The sequence below is a fragment of the Octopus sinensis genome, linkage group LG7, assembly GCF_006345805.1.
Source record: "Octopus sinensis linkage group LG7, ASM634580v1, whole genome shotgun sequence".
NCBI classification, from domain to species: domain Eukaryota; kingdom Metazoa; phylum Mollusca; class Cephalopoda; order Octopoda; family Octopodidae; genus Octopus; species Octopus sinensis.
The window spans coordinates 103,535,809-103,562,984 of record NC_043003.1 but is presented as its reverse complement, the minus strand read 5'-3'; the positions used below and the strand labels follow the sequence as shown (position 1 = coordinate 103,562,984).

The window sequence follows — 27,176 nt, the reverse complement described above, 5'->3', positions numbered from 1 at the left end:
GCATAAAGCAACTTCCCACTTCCTAAGACCTCCCTCCCTCCTACTTAGTCAGGGGGGGGGGGGATTTTCTCTGTCCTGTCTTGAAACTTACTTGGCAGACTCACTAGTGCTGGTGAGATGAAAAGAGTAAGCAGTACACACTGTAATATGGTTGGCATTAGGAAGGGCATCCAGTTATAGAAAACCTACTAAAATTGACAGACAGGATATCAGAAATTGACATGTAGGGTGCCAGAAATAGCATAGGATTCACAGTGAGGTAAAACAACCACGAAGGTATCAGGTGTTTGTAGATATGTAAGTGCCAAATCCAAATTAAACCATTATTCTGATTCAGGATGGGTTCTAGGTGAAAGACAAAAAAAAAAGGAACTTAAATGGGGTTTAAAATTTATGACAGCTATTTCAGTGGAATTTTATCGATGTATTCATAGATTACATCATAGCATATATTTCACCATCTTTTAAAACCAGTATAAATAGATGAAATGCTACCTTGATGATGATGATGATGAATGCAACCTACATTTTTGGATAAGTGATATTTTAAAAAATAACATTCAAATTTGTAAGGAAATTAGGATTCCACTATTTTTGTTCCTTTGTCTACTTTTCTCCCGCTTTTCATCATCATCATCATCGTTTAACGTCCACTTTCCATGCTAGTATGGGTTAGACGATTTTGACTGAGGGCTGGCGAACCAGATGGCTGCACCAGGCTCCAGCCTGGTGCAGCCTCCTGGCTTCCCAGACCCCGGTCGAACCGTCCAACCCATGCTGGCATGGAAAAACAGACGTTAAACGATGATGGTGATGATATATATAATCTCGTGGCAGAGTTTTAGTGTCCAAGAAAGAAAAGGTACACATAAGTGGGCTGGTAACGCCCCTGGCATAGGCCACGAGATTATATATATCATCACCATCATCGTTTAACGTCTGTTTTTCCATGCCAGCATGGGTTGGACGGTTCGACCGGGGTCTGGGAAGCCAGGAGGCTGCACCAGGCTCCGGTCTGATCTGGCAGTGTTTCTACTGCTTGATGCCCTTCCTAACGCCAACCAATCCGTGACTGTAGTGGGTGCTTCTTACGTGCCACCGGAGGCTGGCATCGGCCATGATCAGTTGGTGCTTTTTATGTGCCACCGGCACGGAAGCCAGTCAAGGCAGAGCTGGCATCAACCACGCACGGATGGTGCTTTTTACGTGCCACCAGCACAGGTGACAGGGTAGGCTGGCATCGGCCATGATCAGTTGGTGCTCTTTATGTACCACCGGCATGGACGTCAGTCAAGGCGGCACTGGCATCGGCCACGAACGGATGGTGCATTCTACATACCACCGGCACAGGTATTGCAACCACCATTTCCATATGATTTTTGATGCTGACGTACTTAACTCAATAGGTCTCAAGCACAGCAGGTCGCCCTACGATCCAAGGCACTTTGGAAGGGTTGGGGCTTCTATGTGAAGCTGGTGCAGGAAACAGCCATGAACTCACATTATTTGTCAGCATATCTCCAGAGGTCTCGGTCTTCCGTCATTGCCTCTGTGAGACCCAATGTTCGAAGGTCATGCTTGACCACCTCATCCCATGTCTTCCTGGGTCTACCTCTACTCCGGATTCCTTCAACTGTTTGGGAGTGGCACTTCTTCACATATCTCTCCTCATCCATCCGTAGTACATGACCATACCAGCGCAAATGTCTCTCTTGCACACCACATCTGATGCTTCTTATGTCCAACAGTTCTCTCAGGGCATTTACACTCTGTCGAGTATGCACACTGACATTACACATCCAGCTGATCATGCTAGCTTAATTTCTTTCAAGCCTATGCGTGTCCTCTGCAGTCACAGCCCATGTTTCACTACCGTGAAGCATGGCAGTTCGAACACATGCGTTATACAATCTACCTTTCACTCTGAGCGAGAGACCCTTTGTCACCAGTAGGGGTAGGAGCTTTCTGAACTTTGCCCAGGTTATTCTTATTCTAGAGGTAACACTCTCTGAGCATCCACCCCCACTACTAACTTGGTTACCTAGGTAGCGGAAGCTATCAACTACTTCTAGTTTTTCCTCTAGGAGTGTAATGGAATCTGTTTTCTGAGTATCTGTGGTGTCTATTGCACCTGTGCATCTGCCGCACACAAAAGCTATCCTCTCGGTTAATTTTCCTTTGATGGTGCTGCACCTCTTATGTGTCCATAGCTTACACTGGGTACATCTTATGGAGTTTCTACCTACACCTTTTCTACAGATCGAGCAGGGTCACCTACCTGAAGTGGTGTGTGGTGTGTTTGCCTTCCTACTTACTAGAACTTTGGTCTTTGCCACATTGACTCTAAGGCCTTTTGATTCTAAACCTAGCTTCCACACCCGAAATTTCTTTTCTAGTTCTGGTAGTGATTCTGCTATGAGGGCCAGGTCATCAGCATAGAGGAGCTCCCAGGGGCAACCCATCTTGAGTTCCTCTGTTATTGCCTGGAGGACTATGATGAATAAAAGGGGACTGAGGGCTGAACCTTGGTGGACCCCTACTTCTACCCGGAATTCTTCACTATACTCATTGCCAATCCTAACCTTGCTGGCCTCTCTGTATAGGGCCTGTACAGCCCTTATTAACCATTTGTCAATCTTCAGTTTCTGCATCGCCCACCAGATAAGGGATCGGGGGACCCTGTCAAAGGCTTTCTCCAAGTCCACGAAAGCCATGTAGAGGGGTTTATCTTTAGCTAGGTATTTCTCCTACAATTGTCGAACCAGGAATATGGCATCAGTGGTGCTTCTACCCGGCACAAAACCGAACTGCATCTCATCTAAGCAAACTCTCTCCCTAATGAGATGAGCTATGACCATCTCTGTGACCTTCATCACCTGATCTAACAGTTTAATACCCCTGTAGTTATTTCTATCTAGAGCATCATCCTTGTAGCAGTTGACTATGGTGCTGCTACGCCAGTCATTGGGTATGACTCCATTATGAACTACCTGGTTTACAATGCGGGTGACTAGGCCATAGCCCACACAACCAGCTGTTTTAAGCTTCTCAGCAGTGATTCCTGATGAGCCGGGGGCTTTTCCTGGTTTCATAGCCTTAATTGCTTTAACTACTAGGGAGCTGTCTATTCGGATAGCTGGTCCCTCTACTGGGTCAACATTTGGCAGGCTCTCCTCTTCCCATTCATTCTCCACATTCAGCAGTCTCTCATAATGGCTTCTCCAAGCCTCTTTCTTTTCAGAAACATTGAAAGCAAGTGCACCATCATCCATGCGGACGCATTTCTCTCCTGTGACATCACAATTTTCTCACACACTGTCTGGCAATCTGACATACCTCAGTTCTTTGGTTCTCACGTCGCTGGACATTGGCAACATTCTTCTTTTCTGCTTCACCCTTGGCTATGTATACCTGCCGCCCAACCTCCCTTTTGGCTACCTGGTACAGTTCCCTGCTACTCCCATCCCTCCAGGCTTTCCAGGCCTGTTTCTTTGCTCTAATGGCTTTGTCTACTGTACTATTCCACCACCATGTAACTCTAGGTCTTGAAGGGACCTTGCACCATCCACAGACTTGGTCTGTGGCACTCAGCAAGCTGTCCCGTAGGAATTTCCAGCTACCTTCTATGTCCGACATCTGTAGCTCTTCCTCCCTTTTATCAAATTTCTTGATGAGGATGTCCCTAAATCTCTGACCATGTGAAGGGTTCTCTAGCTTCCAAATCCTTCTTTTCTGGATTGGTCTGCTTCTTGGTATCCTTCTGGCCTCAAGTCTAAAGTCACTAATGACTAGCCTATGCTGAGGCATACATTCTTCACCCAGGAGGGTCTCTGTATTTAAGAGCAACCCTGCGTCCCACTGTCTGGTGAGGATGAAATCTATTTGGCTAGCAGAATCCCCTGACTGATAGGTTATAAGGTGGCTGTCTGGCTTCCTGAAGTTAATGTTGCAGATTAAAAGGTTACATGCATCATAGAACTCCAGTAGTCTAGCTCCCTCATCGTTTTGGGTGCCAATACCATGGCCACCGTGTACCCCAGTGAAGATACCCGATTCCCGCCCAACATGCCCATTAAAGTCTCCAGCCACAAAGATGAGGTCATTGCCACTCGTCTTTGAGGTAGCCTGTAGAAGGGTATCATAAAAGTGGTCCTTCTGATCATTTGGTAGCCCCGCATGTGGGGCATAGGCGGAGATAATTGTAGCTGTGCCGTTCTGTAGGACTAGCCTGAGCTCAAGTACTCTATCGCATACCCTGACAACCCCTATGACCTTATCCACTCATTTCTTCGCAAGGAGTATGCCTACACCATCCATGTTACCTTGCCAGAAGACTTTATACCTATGTGCCTTGCCTGTGAGGATCCTACCTGAAGCACCTCTCCATCTTACCTCTTGTATGCAGCATACGTCAACCCGTCTCCTTTCAGTGTACCAACATTGACAGTGCCAACTCTGAAAACTGGGAAGGTAATGTGGGGTGAGGTTTGGGGAGGAGGGATGTAATCCAGTGCCTGAGAAGAAGAGGGTTGTTGTGGTGATCGTTTTTTAGGCATACTTCATCTGATCTCTCTTCCGACCTGACAACATTCAAGCATTTAGGCATGTTAAGATTGTTGCCCCTGCTGGAGATAGGAGCCGGTGTTAGCAGTGTTGTAAGCATAAGCATTAAGGTCATCGATGATGTAGATGTAAGCTGTGCGGCGGAAATATTGATATTCCAGATGTTAGTAGCATTGTAAGCAAGTATTATGGTCATTGAATGGTGTAGTTTTAAGGGATGTAGCAGAAATATGTATATTCCAGTGTTAGGTTAGGAGGGTTTCAGCCAAATAATTATCGTAGAGAAACAAATTATCATAGAGAAACGAACAAATTATCATCAAAATTAAAATTATATTTGAGGGGACAATATCAATGGTTAGCTCATGAAAAAACAAACAGTTAGTAAATAAATAATACATTCTAAGTGTTAGTGGCGAATGTAGTACGAGGGATCGGAAGAAATGAAATGAGTAGATCTTAGCTTGCTTTGGACATCATTGGCCGAATATATATATATATATATATATATATAGAGAGAGAGAGAGAGAGATGTGACATAACTAACCTGAACACTTTTACATACAATCGGTTGTACTTGGAAATTCAAGCAGAGATTCTTATACTTTCAAATAACACTGGTCAACAACCAATTTTCATCAGGGATATTATATGGTGTTTTATATGTAGTTTTGTTCGCAGATTTCAAAAATGTAATCGGTTTCCTTCTATCAGGCACAGTTTTTCTGATGAGATAAGAGAGGTACATAACTCCCATCAGCAGTACCACTACACCTGTCTTATACAGGTAAATTTTGACTTCTGTTTTATAACTATTCATTTTGTAATTTTATATTTTCATAATCTTTTCTTTTAATAAATTTTACTTTCTGTTTAAGGTGCCAAGTCATCATCATCATCAAATTCTACTCAGGATGTCAATGCAAGAACAGTCCTGATATATTTTGTCATGTCTGTGGTTCATTTATCACCAAAGCTCAGCAACATGCCATCACAAGTGAAATCAAGAAGATCTACCAGTTATACTTTATACGTTAATGTATGTGGGTTTACTGTAAAGACCAAGCATAAGATTGTGTATCCCAACTTGGAATCAGCAAGAAGACCAGTGCCACACAACAATGATCTTCCTATTCCGATACCACCAAAAATGGCCTTCAGATGCCTGATGAAGATGTATTTCCTGAAGAAAATACTTCTGCTGTGGAAGACACCAAAGTGGATGCAGATTTCAAGATTGAAAATGAAGATGTACCACAGAAATTTTCTCAAGGAGAGTTAAATGATTTAGTTAGAGACTTGTCATTGTCAAAGGATAAAGCTGAACTCACCTACAAGAAAAGTGTCTGCTTAAGAAAGATGTTTATGTTCAGGAAAAGAAATAGGGTTCTGACTTGATGCTTCTCTGTTGATGGACCACTTTGTTTCAGTAAAAACACTGATGAGTTATTTCACTATTTGTTCCAAGAGCATGTTCCAGCTGAATGGTGCTTATTCATTGATTCATCTAAGAGAAGTCTCAAGGCAGTACTACTACACAATGGCAATAAGAAACCATCCATTCTCATAGGACATTCAGTGCACGTGAAGGAGTGTTATGAAAACATGCAAGTACTCCTCAATGCCATAAAGTATACAAACTACAGCTGGAAAATACGTGGAGACTTGAAGGTGATTGGAATGTTGAAGGGAATGCAATCTGGGTTCACCAAATATTGTTGCTTTTTATGCCTATGGGACAGTCGTGCATCTAACAAGCACTATGGGCAATCAGAGTGGCCTTTGCAAAAATCATATGAGCCAGGAGTTTCTAACGTCCAGAGTAAGCTACTTTTAAACCCAGAAAATGGTCTTCTTTCCCCTCTTCACATAAAGCTTGGCCTCATGAAACGATTCGTGAAGACACTTTCCAGGAAAAGCTCAAAAGGTTTTGAATATGTGAAGGCCAAATTTCCAAAAATCACTGAGGCAAAACTGAAGGAGGGCATATTCCTAGGTCCACAGATGATAAAAGAACTCCTGGCGGACAACCACTTCCTTACAGCACTGGATGAGATTGAGCTTAAAGCCTGGGAATCCTTCAAATAGCTCTGTGAAAATTGCCTAGGCAACAAGAGATCTCTAGAGTTTAGAAATGGAGTGAAATATCTTCTAGACTCCTATGCTGCAATGGGCTGTTGGATGTCACTAAAAGTCCATTTCCTTGATTCACATCTGGACTTTTTTGCAGAGAACCTTGGAGCAGTGTCTAATGAGCAAGGGGAACACTTTCATCAAGATACTGCATTGATGAACAACGATATCAAGGATTTTGGAATGCAGGAATGTTAGTTGACTACTGTTGGATGTTATACAGGAATAGACTTGAGACAAAACACAATAGAAAGTCCAAATCCCAAAGATTTTAAGTTGTTATGCATTTGAGTGTTTTCTAACTTATTCGTACACAATAATTTTAATTTTGTACAATCAAAAGCCATGAAATTATCGTATCTTGTATTCAATATACTTTATATAGACATGCTTTACGTATCCTATAAGTTAAAACAGCAGGTATCATTAACATGAAAGTGTGACCTGATAGAGGAAATCGGACTTCAGATTCGTAATCAGCATCAAAAATTAACCCAGAAAAGTCAATCAGCAACTCTGATGATTAAAAGAAGTTTCATTTTGTTGACCAGTGTAATTGTTTCATCACTCATGGAAAAAATTTGAGAAGTAAAAGACAAAAAAAAAAAAAAAAGATTAGATTCCAAATTACCTGGAGCATAATAAAATATGTACTATCCTATTCAGATGATAGGTAAGGGTGCATGCTTTGCTACTCTGAATTATGGGAAATACCTTAACAAGTCTAATGGACTTAGGGTGAAATGCCTCTATTAGAAACACATTTTCATATTTTAAAGCATAGTTCAGATCTGATCTTATTTCATATTTTAAAACAGGCTTCGAATAATATTTCTTGGCTTCTGTTTATCTATGCTCTGTAATGTAATTAAGTATATTCATCTCATTTAAATATTATTTGAATCTTTAAATAGAATGCTGGTTGGAGGTTGTGCTTAAGTATGTTGAATAGTGGCTATAGTCATGATCGAATGGTATAAATCACTTTGCAACGATAGAAATTTGAAGTTGAAATGTACTTCACACTACATGGGATGAGTATCATCTATTGGTGAGTGAGTGAAGGGGATTGGACAAACAGTGGAAGTCATATAGACAGGCTATATCTGTAATCACACACTTTAACCCTTTCGTTACCAACCTGGCTGAAACCAGCTCTGGCTCTGAGTACCAATGCCTTGTTTTCATAAGTTTTTAATTAAAATCTTCCACCAAACCTTAGTCACAAATTATGTTCCTAGCTTAATGATAACTGAGTTATTTTACTAAATTCTTTGTTATAGTTAAAGTAATTGAAAGAAACACAGAACATCTCAAAATAAATACATTAAAGAAAGGGTTAACAATCTTCAAACACAATCAGCTTAAGGGTACATGGATCAGCAATGCTCAGCTACTCCAAGATCTATGTGTCTGCAATACTCAGCTACTTCCAGGTACATGTGTCTGGAATACTCAGCTACTTCCAGGTACATGTGTCTGCAATACTCAGCTACTTCCAGGTACAGGTGTCTGGAATACTCAGCTACTTCCAGGTACATGTGTCTGCAATACTCAGCTACTTCCAGGTACATGTGTCTGCAATACTCAGCTACTTCCAGGTACATGTGTCTGCAATACTCAGCTACTTCCAGGTACATGTGTCTGCAATACTCAGCTACTTCCAGGTACATGTGTCTGGAATACTCAGCTACTTCCAGGTACATGTGTCTGGAATGCTCAGCTATTTCTGCTATAATTCAATCAATATGTTGTTCTGTTGAGTGAACAACTGGGGAAGGATTTATTTACTATGTTGAACAGAATAGAAATAGCTCACATGATCCTGTTAAGCCAAAGACATGTTCCTGACGGTGCCAAATCAAGACCAGGTTATTGATATGCTATTATTTTAATGTCCACTATCCCTTGTTTGAATGGATCAGACAGAATTTGAGCGGGGGTTTTTATATAGCTGAATGGCCTTCCTACTGCCAGCCTTCACCTGTTTTCTAGCAAGGTGAGATGTTTCCACAGAAAATTGGGAACAAAAGCCGGCTTGCATATCAGTGACACTCATTTACAACTACCATGTGAAGTAAAGACATGACATCAGCACACAGACACATATCATCATCATTATTTAACTTCCATATTCCGTGTTGGATGGTTCAACAGGGTCAAACAAGCCAGACAAATGCATTTGGCCCCAATGTCTGCTATGGAATAGCTTCTTCAGCTGGATGCCTTTCCTAATGCGAACCGTCTTACAGAGTGTACTGGATGCTTTCTTATGCCACTGGCACAAGTGAGTTTGCCCTGCGACTTGTAGAACAAAAAAAAAAAAAATAAGAACAGGGCAAAAGGAAAAGGAATAAGATCCTGGTAGGGAGTATTTGAGAGGGGAAAGTGGCTTTGTGCTAGCTGTATGACAAAGGGCCAAGCACAGGCGACTTGTTGCAGAAGAGATACATGGAGGGTAGTGATGGAGTGCCAGAACTTAAAATCTTCAAAGCCACAGTCGAACCAATTCTACAATATGGCTCAGAAACCTGGACGTTATCAAAGAAGCTTGAGAGGTGGTTGCATGGAACTTACACTCGCCTCCTTATGAGAGCTCAAAATCTCTCGTGGAGGCGTCATCCAACCAAAGTACAAATATATGGGAAACTACCACCTGTATCATCTCTTGTGAAAGGTAGAAGAGTCCAGTTTGCAGGACATTGTTGTAGAGCTGAAAAAGAGGTAATTTCTACTCTTCTCCTCTGGAAGCCATCTGCTTGCGATGCCAGAGAGCGCACACTTTCCTACTCTGATGTAATCTCCAGGGATACAGGCATCCAGCAACAGAACCTCCATAATGCTATGATGGACCGTGAAGTCTGGCGTAACATAGTAAATTCCATTGTCTCAACCACAGTCGAACAATGATGATAATGATGCAAGAACAAACTCTCAAGGTACAAGAAGGTGAGCATGAGGCCATGGGGAAATACTTTGCTTGGAAATAGGTAAAAGTTGCCAACAGAATGGTCATCCTGCTATGGAAAATCTGCCTCAAACTCCACCTGATTTATGCAAGCTTAGAAAAATTAATTTTAAAATAATGATGATAAAAAAAAGGTGAAGTTTTCAATAGAAATATAGTAACAAATGGGTTAAACTGTCCCCTTGCTGGGTTTTCCCAGTGAAGAAGATATGTGGGTACCCAACAGAATTAAAAATAAAATCTCTCCTCGAGAGCTGTCAGCACCTAAATCCTGAGGAGATGGATACCACCCAAATTACTTGAATGGAAGATATACAGCATTCAACAAAAATCTTCCCACATTTTGTAGGTTGACAAATGTTTCAGCAGCAAATGTAGTGGAGGAGCAATGGCCCAATGGTTAGGGCAGCGGACTCACAGTTTTGATTCCCAGACCAGGCGTTGTGTGTTTATTGAGCAAAAACACCTAAAGCTCCATGATGCTCCGGCAGGGGGTGGTAGCGACCCCTGTTTTACTCTTTCGCTCCAACTTTCTTCCTGTTTCTTGTCCCCGACTTCCTACGCAACCGTTGAGCCTGGATGCACATTCATCCATCCGTAGATGCTCTCGGTGTCGGGGGTTGACCTGCTTTCACTTCTGTGGGTCTTACGAATAGCAAAGGACCACGTTTCGGACTTCTCCCACTGAAGACCACTTCGCTCAACAGCAAATGTCCAAACTAGGATATAACTGGGTGGTGAGGGAGCTCCATGTAGACAAGGTTACCATCTGACTATCATTAACCTTTTAGCATTCAGATCACTGTCAAATAGAATGTTTATTTATCAACATTGTTTTGAATTTATCAGGCATTTTGTCCTAGGTTTAAAATTTTGGTGATGTGATTGTATATTTTTAGAAAGACATAACGTGAGAGTTCAGACCAGTTAGAACATGAAACAGAATGTTTGGGCTGGATATGGCCAGTTTAAATATTGAATTCAAATTTTGGTACAAGGCCAGCAATTTTCGGGGAGGGGGTAAGTTGATTACATTAACCCCAGTACTTAACTGGTACTTATTTTGTCAACCCTGAAAAATGAAAGGTGAAGTCAACCTCGGTGGAATTTGAACTTGGAATGTGAAGATGGATGAAATGCCACTAAGCATTTCACTCGGCACACTTAGGATTCTGACAGTTTTCCACCTTAAGGCTGGTTTAAATATAAAAAGGGTTACTAGTGCCACACCAATGGCCATGTAAAATATGGGATGTTTTTCTGCTGTGCCTTTACTCTCCCTAGATCATTTGTTTATTTTCCTTAGCTCTCTGGAGGATGAGTAATGTAGTGACTTTGTTTAGGCATAGAATAGATTCGAACCTGATTTGGCAAATTTCCCATATTTCAACAGCACTTTTCTCACAGAAAGACAATAGTAGTTATATTTAACACACAGCTTGGCTAAGCCAATTTGTTTTTGCCACTTGTATGTGATGGAGAGTTGAATTGAGATAGCAGTAGACCCCAAAGAATACTATTGTTTCTGCAATATACCTATTTTTCTAACTAGTTTTCTATAGTTATAAATACAAGAACTCTGTAAGCCAAAGTCAGTTGGTAAAAAGTGACCAACATGAGGCAACCTGACCCAAGGGGGAGAGAGAAGACATTTCTGTGTGGAAGTCAGCAGTTATGATGCTTCACTTCCCTACAACACTACCTCTATCTGTGGTTTACTGCTACACAATGATGAGAACACAAACATACCTATAGAAGGAAAAAATCTTTGCGGTCACTCTTCATCTCTCAGGCTTTACGAATTATACTTTAGCAGCCATTATGCTTTGGCTATAACAATATGTCACAGTAAATAAATGTTTACAACTTTGATCGGTGTTTTTTCATCTTGCACATCAACACCAGTTACAATTGGTAACTGCTGACTCCAACAATTATCATAATACAAACCATTACAAATTGGCAACCCTTGACTACAACAAATTACATTTACCGTTACAAGACTGTTCCTGTTCTTTGGTTTGGTTTAACACCAATTCTTTGTCACTCCATGGTGTTGCAAAGATTCAAATGATAGTCTCCTAACAGCAGTCTCAGAGGCCCGGTCAGGGATTATGTTGGTGCTCGTATTTTGACTAAACAAAAGAGAAGCCAAATCATAACTTTAGGTTCTCCATCATGCCACTAAACTGACTGAAATTGATGTAATGGAAATGATCTTAAATGACTTGAATCTTTACTAAAAGGCTCCAAAGGTCAACAGATAGTTTATGTGAATACAAATGGGCATTTGGTTTTGGAAAACCTTTAGCACTTTTGTTACCATATTTCTGTAGAAATAGTCTTTGTTTCAATTAATTTGTAAAATTTTGATAGGTTTTAATTTAAATAACTTTAATATTGAAAGTTCATTGTCTAAAAGCAAGGTTGGTACCAAAAGACTTAGGCTTTTTCAATCGGAAAATATAAAAATTAAAAACAAGGATTAAGGTCAGATGTGTAAGTCTTTATTGGAAACATTAAAAAAAAAAAAAAACCTGCTTACTTACAAATGGGTTAAGAAAATGTTTACAGTAGATAAAAGGTTGAAAGGAAGAAGAAAAAGAGAGAGAATCCATTTTCTAAAATCACAACAGGAAGAGAAATTAAATGCAACCAACTTTGGAGTCAGTCCAAGAATTTGGTTGAATTTAAGTAGAGTTCATATGTACATTGTCTCTACATTAAGATATCAAGACCTATTCTGACCCCCCCCAACCTCCCCTAAATGTCATGAAATTGTGAAAGAGTTTTCCAGAAGGTGGACACGTAGACATCAAGTCTAGGCCTGAATTCCTGTCCGTGAGTGGTCCAGGATCACTGATATTGTGTGTGCGTGTGTATATGTAATTACATATATGCACACACACACACAGACACACATGTATGTGTGTCTGTGTGTGTGTGTGTGTGCATATATATAAGACGAAGTGAAGGAAGATGCAGCAAAAATATAGATGAATGTAGCAAGATATTTCTCAAGAGAAAAATATCAAGCAGAACGAAGCACAGCAGCAACTATCAGTAGACCTAAATGTTGCACAGCATAACAATGGAGAACTTCATTAAACAACAGTCCCAAGCAATGTTGAAAATTAATAACAAGAGAAAAAAAAAAAAAATCAGTATATACATATCTATCTTTTTTTTGGCAATTTCTCCCTAAAAATTTATGTTGTAAAAGAAGTGAAGGTTTCTCGTTTTATTTCTTTAAAATACCAGTTATAGTTTGATCCTGTTTCAATTCTGGCCCGCTTCTGGGATTTCAAAGAAATTGGCCTTCACCAATTATAGCAACATTGACAGAAGATATTAAATTGATAACAGAATGAAAGGAAAAAATAAAAGGCTGGATAAGGAAAGAAAGTGGATAGAAACACACACACATGACCAACAGTCACCAGACACAGGTAAGGAGCACATTTTCAGCAATAGAAACAGAAAAGAAAGGGCTAAAGGCTTAAATATTGAGTTTGGAGAGTTGGGAAGGGGGCGAGTAAAGTGTGAGAATATATTTGTGATTGTTTGTGTGTGTGAGTGTGTGTGTATACAAAATGCGTTACTACTGAAACAGTAACACTTTAAACCACACCATTTTAGATATTATGTATAGACCTCAAATACACACACACACACACACACACATATATATGAGGTGTGTGTGTGTGTGTGTGTGTGTTGAAGTCAAAGCAGTGAGAAACTAAAGGGTTTCTTTTAATTTCATTTTACACTATTGTCTGGCAATTTCAAGAATTGCTCGAAACCCTGAAGTCAAGAGGCAATAGAAGATCCTCCTTGAGTTTCCTGGTGCCAGTGTCTCCACCACACCAAATGATTATTAGTCCATTATTTGATGATTTACAAAGGCTTATTTGACATTCTTTGACTTTGGGCGCAGTGGTAGATTCCTACTAATGAAACGGTCAACTATAGTTTTGGCATAGTATAACCGCTCAAAAAGATCTTTGGTGATGCCCTTCTCTTTAAGAGTGAGGAATCGGTATGTTTTACAGTTTCGCTTTTCATCAATATATGTAACTGCTCCCATCACTGGACAGAGGATGATTTTAGTGTGGTCCTCAAAGAAATTGATCTGTGGAAAAAAAAATAATACAATATAAAAATAGATTAAAATCTTCAATATTAGCTAACTTATACAGGTTACACAATATACACTTTACACTGGAAAAAAAAGGTGGTTCTAATAAAGTAATTTCTTTATTAAACATCAGCCACTGTTTACAAATCAACCAGCAGACCTAAAGGACCAGGCCAAGAAAAACGTTTTCCAGCTTAATTTTCACACAGAGAAAGAGATAACAAACTTATTGAAGATGGTTGCTCCAACATGCAGTATGTTTCTCAGCATTTATAATTGGGACTAGTATTGATAACAGTGAAATTTCATGCACAAGGCTCACTAGTTTCAAATCTAATTTATGCTCCTGCTGTATGTATTTGTATCAAAATTGTGCACAAAAAAGTGTGACATTACCCAAGGAATGTCATTTGTCAATGATTTAAATTCATCATCATCATCATTTAACGTCTGCTTTCCATGCTAGCATGGATTGGACGATTTGACTGAGGTCTGGCGAACCAGACTCCAATCTGATCTGGCAGAGTTTCTACAGCTTGATGCCCTTCCTAACACCAACCACTCCGAGTGTAGTGGGTGCTTTTACGTGCCACCTGCACAGGAGCCAGTCCAGCAGCACTGGCGACAACCTCGCTCGAATGTTTCACGTGCCACCAGCACGCTCGAATGGTGTGCTTAACGTGCCATCGGCACGAAGTTCTCCTACTACTAAGTTTCTTTTTGCATTGAATAGAAAAACTTACTCTTACAGAACAAATTACATGTAGGTTATCACTGGAATGCACAGTATCATGTTTGCTATTGAGAATACGGCACACCATAGTCCATACAATGAGCATAGCCCGAAAGTACCCAAAGTACGATTTGAGGACATAAATAAAAGACAATGCCTACTTTGGGTGAGGGTCAAATGATGACTGGCAAGTGACCAAACTGAGTACAACATATTTAGTTTGACGCTGAACCAGTTGTCACCCTTCTGCTCTTAAATAATGATAAATCAATTTCTAAGGATTGCATAAATGTCAATCTTTTGGAAGGATTGCCAGAAGAAGAAACAAACAAACAAAAAAACACCGTAGTTGGAATTATAAAAGTCTCTAACTTTGGTTGGTTGAAAGTCGCCAATATATAACTGGGAAGCAGGGAGAGAGCTCACAGTTATTTGTTTTAATGATCACCTAATAGATAAAATCAATCATACTGGAATTTGAATTCAGAAAGTAAGGAAGAAGGATATCAAGAATTTCTTTCATTAACAATATATAATCACAATGTGATATGCAAATGAATGACATACCCTATGGTAATTGTATACCCTCCCCTCCAAAATGTCAACAATTTTTACAGCTGGATTTGGAAGGCCAGCTGCCGAGTGAAAAAGAAAAACATCCAGAGAAAATAAGAAAAAAAAAAAAAAAAAAAAGAGCAGTCATCAATATTAAAATGTAAAAATTACCTGAACAGTGCCATTGCTAAGGTAAAGGTTGATGGCACTTTTGGTTCGGAACCAAGATTTCAAGAATGGCAATCGGCTGTACTTATCAGTATCATGTGATCTTATACCAGCACCAGCCTATGAAAAAAAAAAATCCAAAAAAACAATAATTATAAGTGATGTCCATACACACCCTTTCAAGTTGTTTATATTATAGTTTAGAGGAGAGTGGTTTGTATCAGATATTTTTTTGTTTTTGAGTGTGAGAGCGAGTGAGAGAAAGCCTTACCTTGAGTAAATGTTCACTCATATAACTGCGGAAGTATTTCAAAAGTATCACTTTCTTTTTGTGTTCTTCTGGGAAATCAGTCATGCTGAAGTAGGACTCTACATTATTTCGATCAATATATTCCATGTATCTGTAGAGAGAGAGAAAGAGACAATTTAGATACAGGGCATAGTAAATGATGGACAGTAAAACATGGACGCAAGGACAGAGTGGATGGACAGTTATAATAGAAAAGCAGGACTTCTTATGAGTGAGACCACATCATGCAATGAGTTTGATCTAGTGGCTAATATGGTCAATAGTTTAGCACGTTAGTCCCTAGTTACATAGAAATCTCGCAAAGGTCTCTCTCATCCTATTAACAATCACAATCTCTGTAGGACTTCATACACTGTCGAAGTCAAACACTTGAAGGGAAAGAAATAAGGACAGCGTGGAGGGAGGGAGTTATTTTAGCAATCTACAGTTCTGTGAAAGGCATGACTGGGAAGTGTTTAGTTGGGGAAGACACAGCAGAGATGACAAAGGGAAGAGGGAGTCTGTTTTCTTTCACAACAGTTTCTGCTCCTCTGAACTAGTAAACTAGAGATAAAACAATATTTCTTTGAATTAGAGGAGGTTTATATGAATCTCAGCCAGTTCTTTTTTTTTTTCGGTGTACGCATATGTAGCAGTAAACCATCCTATATAAATGAGCAGTACATCGTTCTGTTACCATTTTAACAACCATTTTTCTATGCTCACATGTGTTGGACAGAGTTTGAGGCAAATTCTCTGTAGCCAGACGTTCTTTCTGCTGCTAAGCCTTACCTGCTTCCAACCAAGATAATGCTTTCCATAGCTCAGCCATGTCTTTTGCAGAATTTTAGAAATGAATGACACAGCCTAAGTCATTTATTTGTGATACTGCAGTGACACTCATAACTAGAATGCAATGTCAAGGCAAGGAAACACAAATGAGTCAACTTAGTAATTATTATAATACTACATTATGAATTATGGTAATCCATAGTCCTTGTAAAAAAAAAAGTCCTAAAAGTGAATGAAGAGAAAAGAGAAAAAAGTACAAGAAAAATGGTGGCAGGACTAATGTAATCAAGTTAAAAGAAACTTAGATCAGGAGAGACAACATGGGCAGATGGCGTAGTGGTTAAGAGCATGGGCTACTAACCCCAAAGATTCCGAATTCAATTCCAGGCAGTGACCTGAATAATAATAATAATAATAACAACAACAGCAGCACATTTAAATGTTTTCCCCTCCTGATAGGTTGGCAAATACTTTGTTTGAACATCATCATCCTTTAACATCTGTTTTCCATGCTGGCATGGGTCGGACAGTTTGACTTGAGCTAGCAAGTCAGAGAAATGCACGAGGTTCCAGTCTAATTTGGTTTGGTTTCTATGGCTGGATGCTCCTCTTAAACCTTAACCACTTTGACACTGGCATGAGTTCTTTTTATGTGGGACTCTTGCAGGATAATCCTCTTCACTAAGGGATGCGGCTCTAACACCTCTGCTGTGGAGAACGGGTCTTCTTGAGGATGTGGTCTTAACAATTCTTAGAAACATGCATGATCCCTACAGAGTTTGGAGAGAGTGAAGCACAGGAAAGATATGTGCATTAGGGGTATATTATTAAACAGAAATATATTTACTCTTGCCACAAACATAAGAAATAAGAGGAATGTAGCAGAGACAGGGAGAAAACAAGAGGTGAGCAGGACTTACTCTTCATTTGCCATAATGATCAACCGTGTGGAATCATTGAACAACACACCAAAGCTGTTGTCACACAGCATGTAACCAATGCCGTATTTATCACTGTAGTCTACCCACTTACTTATCCAATACAGTGGAATGGCTGCAGGGTCTTCAAACTCCTCTGAAAAACAAATATCATAAAAAATCCATTAGTAATAAATGCTACTCCTTAAAACAGTTTATTTCACTTGGCAGGAATAAAAAGATAGCAAATGACAATTCTGTCTTAGAAACCAAAGTCACAAACGACAAACTAATTCCTTTGGACTTCATTACATTGTACTAGCTCATCCTACTTTGATATACACACCTTCCAAAAGCTCTCTGTCATTGTTCTTTAGGTTTATCACAACTCCAAGCATTTTGGACAACAAATTCAAGTGCACACCAGAACTTTCATCTGAAAAAGACAGAGAAATATATAAAGAAATGCGAGATTAATAACTTAGAAAGGTTTTGGCCAGTATTGGCCCAGGCCATGTCTAACTTAATAGCACCACCACTTAATAGCATTAGTTGTATGTTGATTAATAACATTGCTAGAAATCCTCATCCATTTTCCCATGCTTGCATGGGTGAGACAGAATTCTTTGAGGCAAGATGCCCTTCTTGTTGCTAACCTTCACTTGTTTCCAAACCAGGTTATATTTTTTTCAGGACATGTAGCAAGAATGAAAGAATCGTGGTTCCCATGCCCAGTCTTATTCAGCAAGCTCACTTGAGGGAAAAGACTACAGGGATGCCCTGTTCAAAGATACAAGGATCAATTCAAAACCTCACTGAACACCACTGGACTTGAACCTAAATCGTTCGAGACACAAGCCCGAGACCGTACCTATAGGTTCCATCATCAGAACCAAAAACTTTCAAGTCACCAGAAGATAAAAGGAAAAGATCAAATGTCAGTGGACGACATGTTTACAAAGTCAGAAAACAGCACGGCTCCCATGACTTTCGGAAACATTTTTTCACGCTAAGAGTTGCTGAAGCATGGAACAAACTGCCAGCATCAGTTGTTAGTTGTCCTTCAAAACTTCCATGCTTCCTGAGATTTGCCAACACTACACTTGATTTTCTCCCCCTCCATACACACGCAAGCATGTATCTGACTCATGCACTATTTGCTTTCCAGACATTTGTACATTACTGCATATGCTTTATACGCACTTTTGACAAGATGTGGTGCACCTGAGCACTGTGTACAATAATCTCATTATTAATAAGAGAAAGGCTCGACAAAAACCAACCTAGTCCTCCATGCAGTCTTGGATATGAGATAAAGCCACTGCCAAATATTTGCCTATGGCCAGACACGTTTCTCATGGAAGACTGGAAACAAATTAGATTGCTTGTATGATAGTGACACATGTTTTACAACCATGACATAAAAAAAAATGTAAAAACCCCTTCGGTCATGAATGCCCATGGGATTGCACCGAGAAAGTTACCCTCCCAGGCACAAGTCCGGGCAAAGTTGTTTATAGAAGACCAGCAGTTGCCCATGCATACCAGCCTCCCCTCTCCACGCCACCAATGTTATCCAAGGGTCCGATACAGCTTGGCACCTGTGACGTCGCAACTCATTTCTACAGCTGAGTGAACTGGAGCAACGTGAAATAAAGAGTCTTGCTCAAGAACACAATACACAGCTCTGTTTGGGAATTGAACACACTACCTCATGATTGTGAGCCAGATGCTCTAACCACTGAGCCATGCACCTTCACATGATGTTAAGATAAGAAGGCATGCACACATGTACCCACATGATTGGCTTTTTCCACTTTCTGTCAATCAAATCCATTTACAAGGTTTTGGTTGAACTGCGACTACAGTTGAAGACTTGTCCAAGAAGACTTGCTATGCAATGGGAATGAACCCAAGACTACATGGTTGGGAAGCAAGCTTCTTAACCATGCAAACACAAAATTGAAAGAGAAATAAGATAAATAGCAAAGAGATCCAACTAACCCTGATTCTGTCGCACTTGAGGTTGCTCACTTTTGATCCCAACATTTTCCTTCTCGTTTGAACACCCACCAGTAACACCAACACCACCACTGCGTACTCCAGTTTCTGGAAAAGAATTGTAGAAATTAAACTTTGGCAGACAGGTGTTCTGAGGACTGTGGAGATAAACAAGATTGATGTTCATAGAAGAAGGCATAATGACTGGACACAAGCAAGAATGAATTTGAAGTAAAAGGTCACCATGACAAAATAGATGGGGTTACAATAGACACACACACACACACACTTAAGACTATATTTGTTAGATTGTAATTTTAACAGCTATGCTTCTACTAAGCACTGTCTCCAACAACAACATAATTTAGATGGTTAGAGTGACAAAATATTTCCTCAGCCCTTTGGGTACCAAACTGCCTGAAACGGACCTTGGTTCGGCAATATAAATTCCCTATTTGAAAGTGATTTAAACTAAAAACTTCCATCAAGATTTCCTGTAAACTCAAATCAGCTCAACCTTTCTGTTAACAGATGCTGCCCTAGTTCCAATGAATTTTAAATAATGAAGAATTAGTAAAATAACTTTCTCACTATTAAAACTTCGATGGAAAAGTTAGACTACTTTAACCCTTTAGTGTTCGCATTATTCTGCCAAAATTAATGCTTTTTAATCCACATTGTTTTGAACTAATCATGCATTATCTTGTAGCTATGAGATTTTGATGAGGTAGCTGTTAATTTTTAAAACGATATTGTAGGTGTGAGAGACCAGATCTGGCCAGTTTGAACATAAAACGGGCAGAATACTTTTGGCCAGTTTAAATGCTAAAGGGTTAAAGCTGTAAGTTTATATCAAAGAACCTGGAGCAGTCTCAAGCTGGCACCAAAAGGGTTAATAATACCGAAGTCATTTTAATAAATTCTTCATTATTTTCAGAATTAACTGAAACAAAATCAGTGTACTTCAACTGAAATATGGTAACAAAAAGGTTAATAGTTATTTCAATTTCCACTCTGCCGATGACTTTCCTGGTGAAACGATCAGTTACTGCTTTGAATATTTGAAACTAAGTCAGTCGTCTTGCAATGTCATCATATATGGCACTGACAACAAACACACACATACAATATATCACGTTCAATACCATGTCAGATCTTTGGTCATTCCATCCTTTTGTATATCAGCTGCCACATTGTTTTATGTATTCTCTAAGGCTTGTAGGATGTAACTTGAGGGAGACTCAGTTGCTCTTTCATGCAGGCTGATTGACAGTGTTGAGTCACTTCTCAGTAGCGTCTAACATGTAGATTAGTGATACTTGCTGAAGGATACAATACGTTATTGTAAAGTCAGCAGTTCAATACCTAATTATGTGTGTGTGTGTGTGTGTGTGTGTGTGTGTGTGCATGAGTCTCGTCATCTTGGACAGTATAATGTAGCTTGGTCACTGAACAGAAAGGAAACAAATAAGGAGCAATGCACCCCCACCCCCCAACACCACAAAAATAAACAAATAAAAAAGAGAAAAGTCAATTACCTGTAGGATTTTCATAGACCGGCCTGGTAATGCGATTGATATCAAGACGAGGCTTAATGGAAAGACAACTGGTAGGCAGGCGTTTTGGAATGGGTTCTGGAGATAAAAAGGCGAGAGAATTAGCAAACGTGTAAATGCGAAAGATACATGGAAGCAAATGAACAGAACCCCCAACTTACAAGCACTGCTTCATCTACAATAAATAATACAATAATCCCTCGACTATCGCGAGTGTTATGTTCCAAAACCTCCCACAGTAATAATTAAAATCTAAATACCTATAGGCCACAGAAACCCACGATATAAATTTACATATGCCAGAGCGGCCACCTGGCCTCTGTGCTGGTGGCACGTAAAAGACACCATTCGAGCGTGATTGTTACCAACCATTGCCTTACTGGCACCTGTGCCGGTGACATGTGTAAAAGATTCGAGCGAGGTCGTTGCTAGTGCCGCTTGACTGGCCCTGTGCCGGTGGCACGTAAAAGCACCCACTACACTCTCGGAGTGGTTGGCGTTAGGAAGGGCATCCAGCTGTAGAAACTCTGCCACATCAAGATTGGAGCCTGGTGCAGCCATCTGGTTCGCCAGCCCTCAGTCATATGCCCAACCCATGCTAGCATAGAAAGCGAACGTTAAACGATGATGATAACCAGAAAAATCAGTGATGTACTGAGTGCATGATAGGTGAACCACAATATGGCAAGGGATTACAGTACACAGATTGCTAGAGTTATTTCCTCTCGTTGTGAGCAAGCTGTTGCCCCAACTTTATAAAGCTTCCTCTGCCTAGTTTTATGTATTTATAGGCCTCCAGAGCTGAAATATACAGTCATATGTGTTTTTTTTTCTCTGTGTAGTAAGTTATATTATAATAACCTCAGTACTTAGCAACTTTAACAAAGTCACCGCATGCATATGACAGGTTGCCACAAATTTTCACTCAAAAGGTAAATTTATGATTAAAAGTATTCCCACTTGACACCTTTTTACAAGTACATAGGACAGCATCAATTTATGTGAATTATTTAAAAAAATCTTTTTTAAGGATTGTTGTGAAATTAAAAAAATATTTCACAACTATTTATGGCTTTTCAAGTGCCCATGTAGCAGCCTCTGGGCTTCTTTCGGTTTCCATCTACCAAATCCACTCACAAGGTTCAGTCCCACTGCATAGCACCACGGGTAAGTGTCTTCCACTATAGTCTCAGGTTGAGTGGATTTGGTAGACGGAAACTAAAAGAAGCCCAGAGGTTGCTACATGTAATTGGGAGGCAAATTTCCTGCCACATAATGACACCGGTATCTACCTAATGTGATACAATTAATCAATTGATTGAGGGACATCTTGTTTTCCCTCTGGGATCAAATCATGAACACATATTGAAAATTAGACAATAGTTAACATTACTCATGTTAGAAGACCACCATCATCAATTCACTTGTTTTTTGTTTTTTCAATAAAATAGTTTTTAACTATTACTGGTGAGATATAATGGATACATTTTCTCGGTAAACTTTCCTATAACCTTTTAGCATTCAAATTATTCTCTCAGATGTAATACTTATTTATTCACATAAAAAAAAAAGAAAGAAAATCAAACCATCTTGTAGCTCCAAGATTTAAAAGATGTGATTGCTTATTTTTAGAATGACATTGCAGGGTAGGTGTGAAAGGCCAGACCTGACCAGTTTGAACAGAAAACGGGTAAACTATTTGGGCCAGATGTGGGTCTGTTTAGATGATAAAGGGAACACCTAAGGAGAAAAATGTGTGTGTGAGAGAGAGAGAGAGAGAGAGAGAGAGAGAGAGAGAGAGAGAACCTTACAAATTAAAGTCATGACATCTGAGAGTTGCAGAACATGGTAACTTTAACAGGTGGAACCAATACTTACCCTTGAAGAACTCAAATGCCATTATCTGATCCATGCTTGGTCGATTATGTGGTTCAGCTTCGAGCAGCTTCTGGATTAGGTTACGAGCTTTTGGACTCACATGACCAGGGATGTCATAATCATTCTTCTTGATCTTGCTGTAAGTATCCTTCAGAGAAGAAGTCTCAAATGGGGGCTTACCGACCAGTAATGTGTACCTGGAAGTGGAAGAAAGGATTTTATCAAAAGGAAAGTTTGAGAACCACCCACTTTACTGCTGGGTGCATTTAATCAGGTCGCCAGAATGAAAGAGACCCTTCTATCCTGTGTACCAGTTCAGTTTTTTATTCAAAGTTATTGCTCTCCAAGACAGGTTGTCTCTGCTGTGGCTTGTAATAGCCAAGGTACCACCCTTGTGATTGAATGGAGAGCCATTTTTATCACCACCACTCATTAATGTCCACCTTTCCATGCTTGCATGAAATTTGTTAAGGGAGTGTTGTATGGTCAGATGCTCTTCCTGCTGCCAACCTTCATGCAAGGGAATATTTTCCAATGCCCAGACATTTCACAGAATATTGGAAATGAAGGACATTCATTCACAATCCAGTAATGTCAAAGCAAGAAGACACATACAATATGCCAGGCTTCTGTCTACCAAGTCCACTCACAAGGCTTTGGTCAACCTAGGTTTACAGAAAACACATGCCCAAGTTGCCATACGGTGGGACTGAACCCCAAACCATGAAGTTGGGAAGTAACCTTCTTAATCACACAGCCATGTCTGCAACAATGTATTGTTGAATTTGTTTGGTGTACACAACTTCCGAGATCGGACACCTACACTACAACTCTGGAACCACTTCTTTCCACATAAAGGATGCTTAGAGTACCACCTTGATCAAAGCAATATTCTAAGGCTGCTGCTGTGGTGTAGTGGGGAATCTTCAGTTACCAAGACAAAACTCAGTAAGGGGTTAAAAAGTGGCAGAGCATAAAGGTTGTCTGTTAAATTTCCTCTCAGTTTTATTCAGGATTACCACTCCTAAACAGGTACCCTTCATTTCAGTTTGCAGAATTTACATGTTCCTTGCAATTTGGACAGAATCCTCTTCATAAACTGTTGGGTTTGTGCAGTCAACTGCTCAATGTAGAGAGGGTATGAAAGATCTCTGCTATGTGTAAAGGAGGAAACTGGTAATGATGCTGCCTTGGATGTAAGTAGGGGGCAGAACTTAGCCACAAGAGAGGTTGGGTCTTGGTTGTTAGAAGATGATACAGATATTGTATTTGCTTGTATAGGAATATATTGATAAATTTACAGGTCAGAATCATTAGTAAATAACCTTTATACAATAATGGTATATAATATTTGTAATATTTTTTTTTTAGCTTTTCACCATCATTTAACATCTATTTTCCATGCTGGCATGGGTTGGATGGTTTGATAGGTGCTGGCCATCTGGAGAGCTGCACCAGACTCTAATTGTCTATTTTTGCAGAGTTTCAACAGCTGGATGCCCTTCCTAACGCCAACCACTCTGAGAGTGATGTGGGTGCTTTTTACGTGCCAGGGGAGGCTGGCAACGGCCACGATTGGTTGGTGCTTTTTACATGCCACCAGCACACACATTATATATATATATACACACATACATACATAAACACAAACCATAAATTAGTAATTGACATACTTACACGATGCATCCCAAAGACCAAACATCAACCTCAAAACTATGACCTTTCTTGGATAAAACCTCTGGAGCAATGTAATTTGGTGTTCCGCACAGAGTCCTGCCAAAGAAAAAGGTAAATGAACATTTTGGCAGAGACATTAGGTTTTGTATATTGCAATTACTTACTGCATATTCTAGGTTCAAAAGTATACACACACACACACACACACATTTATCTAACTTTCAGTCATCAGACTGCAGCCATGCTGGAGCATCACCTTGAAGAATTTTAGTCCAACAAATCGATTCCAGTACATATCTTTTTAAAGCCTGTTGCTTATTCTATCAATCTCATTTGATAGAATACACACACACACATATATATATATATATATATATATATATATATATATATATATATATATATAATATATATATATATATATATATACATACACACTCTTACATAATTGCTAGAACAGAGTGCAAGAAATTGACAGGAAAATGAAGCAACATAAGACTTCAGACATTAAATTTATGTAAACAAACCCTCAAAATAATCCATTATGAAACGTCTCTTAGTTTCTTTCACAAAAAGGTTATTACAAATGTTTGAGCACTCTTGTACACATACAATGACATGAAGTATGAAGAATTATGAAGATAGCTAATTAATCTTACTTTTTACGTTGGCCCTCAAAGTCAAGGACTGTTGCAAGACCAAAGTCTCCAATTTTGACATCAAGGTCATCACTTAAAAAGAGGTTGCCAAGCTTCAAGTCTCGGTGGATAACTTTGTTTGTATGAAGGTACTGACATGCTTCAACGATCTGTTTGACAAAGAACTGTGTCTCCGGTTCCGTAATTGCCCTCCTCCGTTTGTGCATCTCCATCAATGACTGGTAAAATAAAAGAACAGTGGAATGAAAGTCATTCATTAAATAGAGGAAAGAAACAAGGATACTCATTTGGAAGGTGGCTGACAACAAAGAACTTACTTAACCTTGGATTCATAAGGCCAAGCTGAACCCTTTCATTGCCATATTTTTGTTAAAATTCAATGTCCATCATCCTAAATGTCTGTTTTCCATGCTGGCATGGATTTGAGAGTTTGACCAAAGCGAGCAAGCTGGGGAGCTGCATCAGGCTTCAGCCTGATTTGGGTTGTTTCTACAGCTGGATGCCCTTCCTAATGCCAACCACTTCACAGTACGTGCTGGATGCTTTTAACGAGGCACTGCCTTTGTTTCATTTAAATTTTAAGATAAGGAAGAATCTATTAAATTTCATTACCAACCCGGCTGAAACTGGCTCTGGCTCTGTGATAAAATGTCTTGTTTTCAAAAGTTCTGAATTAAAATCTTCCACCAAACCTTAGTCACAATTTATGTTCCTAACACTAGCTGAATGATAACAAAGTTATTTTACTAAATTCTTTGTTATATTTAAAATAATTGAAAGAAATACAGAGCATCTCAAAATAAATACAGTAACAAAAGAGTTAAAACAGCAAAATTATCATATTTACTTGTGGCAACATTCACCCTGGGCGAGTTGAGTCGGCTTCTTCTCATGGAAGAAGTTTTGTGGGAATATGTGGATTTCACAAGCGGTCCCCAACAATCCCGCATATAGAGACATCCTGTTTGCCGCAGATTGTCCGCAGACGCAGAGACAGAACGACCGAAGAGCCGCCGGTTGCCGAAACAGACACTCTGAGGATTTTCACCAGAGCCCTGCCTGCCAGGTTGTGGCCCTAATACCACTCGGTGTCAGACCAATCTGCCTTGGGTGGCCCTACCAGGAACCGAAGTTCCAGACGGCATAGCTCTGACACTACCCGTTGCCAGTGTCCCCACCACGGTGAGGAGGGGATGGACTGGTATGAAAAGGATTAACACAATTTCTACGGAAAAGTAGTCCATAACGTTTTAATCATTGAATAATTTACATTATTTGTTGACACCCTAAAGGCAGACATTGGTCTCTGGGAGACATAGGACATGGCAGTGATGATGAGGGACAAAGACCGCTGGAGAGAATTTGTCCATTGATCTCAGGAATTTTATCTGCCCTAGATAGATAGGTAATTTATACAATCATTGCATGTTTTACTTGCCATGGCCTGTCACTGGTGGTTGTGTGAAGTTTGCAGTGATCCACCAGTGGTACACGTGGCAGTTAAAATGTTAATCTAAGTTGTAAAAAAAAAATAAAAAAATAAAATCTAGATATTACACACCAGGGCAACATTAGGTAACTCTGCTGGTGTTTAATATAAATTTGCATTAATAGTTTTATATCATTTATAACTCAAAATGAAGGTGGCAAGCTGCAGAAATGTCAGCATACCGGAGAAGATGCTACGCATTTCATTCGTCTTCATACTGAGTTCAAATCCCAGAGACCATCTTTGCCTTTCATTCGTTCAGGGTCAATAAAAGAAGTGCTAGTTGAACACTGTAGTTGATGTAAGCTTCTAGCTGCTCCCCTCAAATTTCAGGCCTTGTACCTATATTAGGAAGGATTAGTTATAACCCTAAATATCTTCTGAGACACCCTGATATGATATACTGAAGTTTTGAAACCCTCTAATTATATGAAGCTAACCAGCTTTGTGAAATTTAATTTTGGGATGGGATGGAAGACTTAGTAAAGTAACTAGTTTTCTTTAATTAGTATATTAAACTAGTGTTTTGAGAACATAGCAAAAAGAGGTTACTATATAAAACTATGATGGAAGATTTTGATTTCGATAGAAATGCTTTAGAATAGGTAGCTTTGTATTTTGAAATTAGAGGTAGGCATTAAAATGGTTAAAATGGGAACA

The 27,176-nt window shown here is 39.6% G+C and overlaps 1 protein-coding gene across 3 annotated transcripts in view; it reads right to left on the bottom strand.

Annotated features, from left to right (window-relative positions):
• Nucleotides 1-12,149: 12,149 nt before the first annotated feature.
• The window catches only part of LOC115214500 (titin homolog), a 148,163-nt gene continuing 133,136 nt past the window's right edge, over nucleotides 12,150-27,176 (bottom strand). For all 3 annotated transcript variants that reach the window (XM_036505030.1, XM_036505031.1, XM_036505032.1), the window contains 10 exons: nucleotides 25,028-25,245; nucleotides 24,369-24,464; nucleotides 22,692-22,888; nucleotides 20,796-20,891; nucleotides 19,261-19,365; nucleotides 17,603-17,692; nucleotides 17,260-17,413; nucleotides 15,530-15,659; nucleotides 15,262-15,378; nucleotides 12,150-13,796 (listed from right to left, as the gene is read on the bottom strand). In XM_036505030.1, the coding sequence (XP_036360923.1) occupies nucleotides 13,572-13,796; nucleotides 15,262-15,378; nucleotides 15,530-15,659; nucleotides 17,260-17,413; nucleotides 17,603-17,692; nucleotides 19,261-19,365; nucleotides 20,796-20,891; nucleotides 22,692-22,888; nucleotides 24,369-24,464; nucleotides 25,028-25,245 (1,428 nt within the window). In that variant the 3' untranslated portion in view covers nucleotides 12,150-13,571. The remainder of the gene's footprint in view (nucleotides 13,797-15,261; nucleotides 15,379-15,529; nucleotides 15,660-17,259; nucleotides 17,414-17,602; nucleotides 17,693-19,260; nucleotides 19,366-20,795; nucleotides 20,892-22,691; nucleotides 22,889-24,368; nucleotides 24,465-25,027; nucleotides 25,246-27,176) is intronic.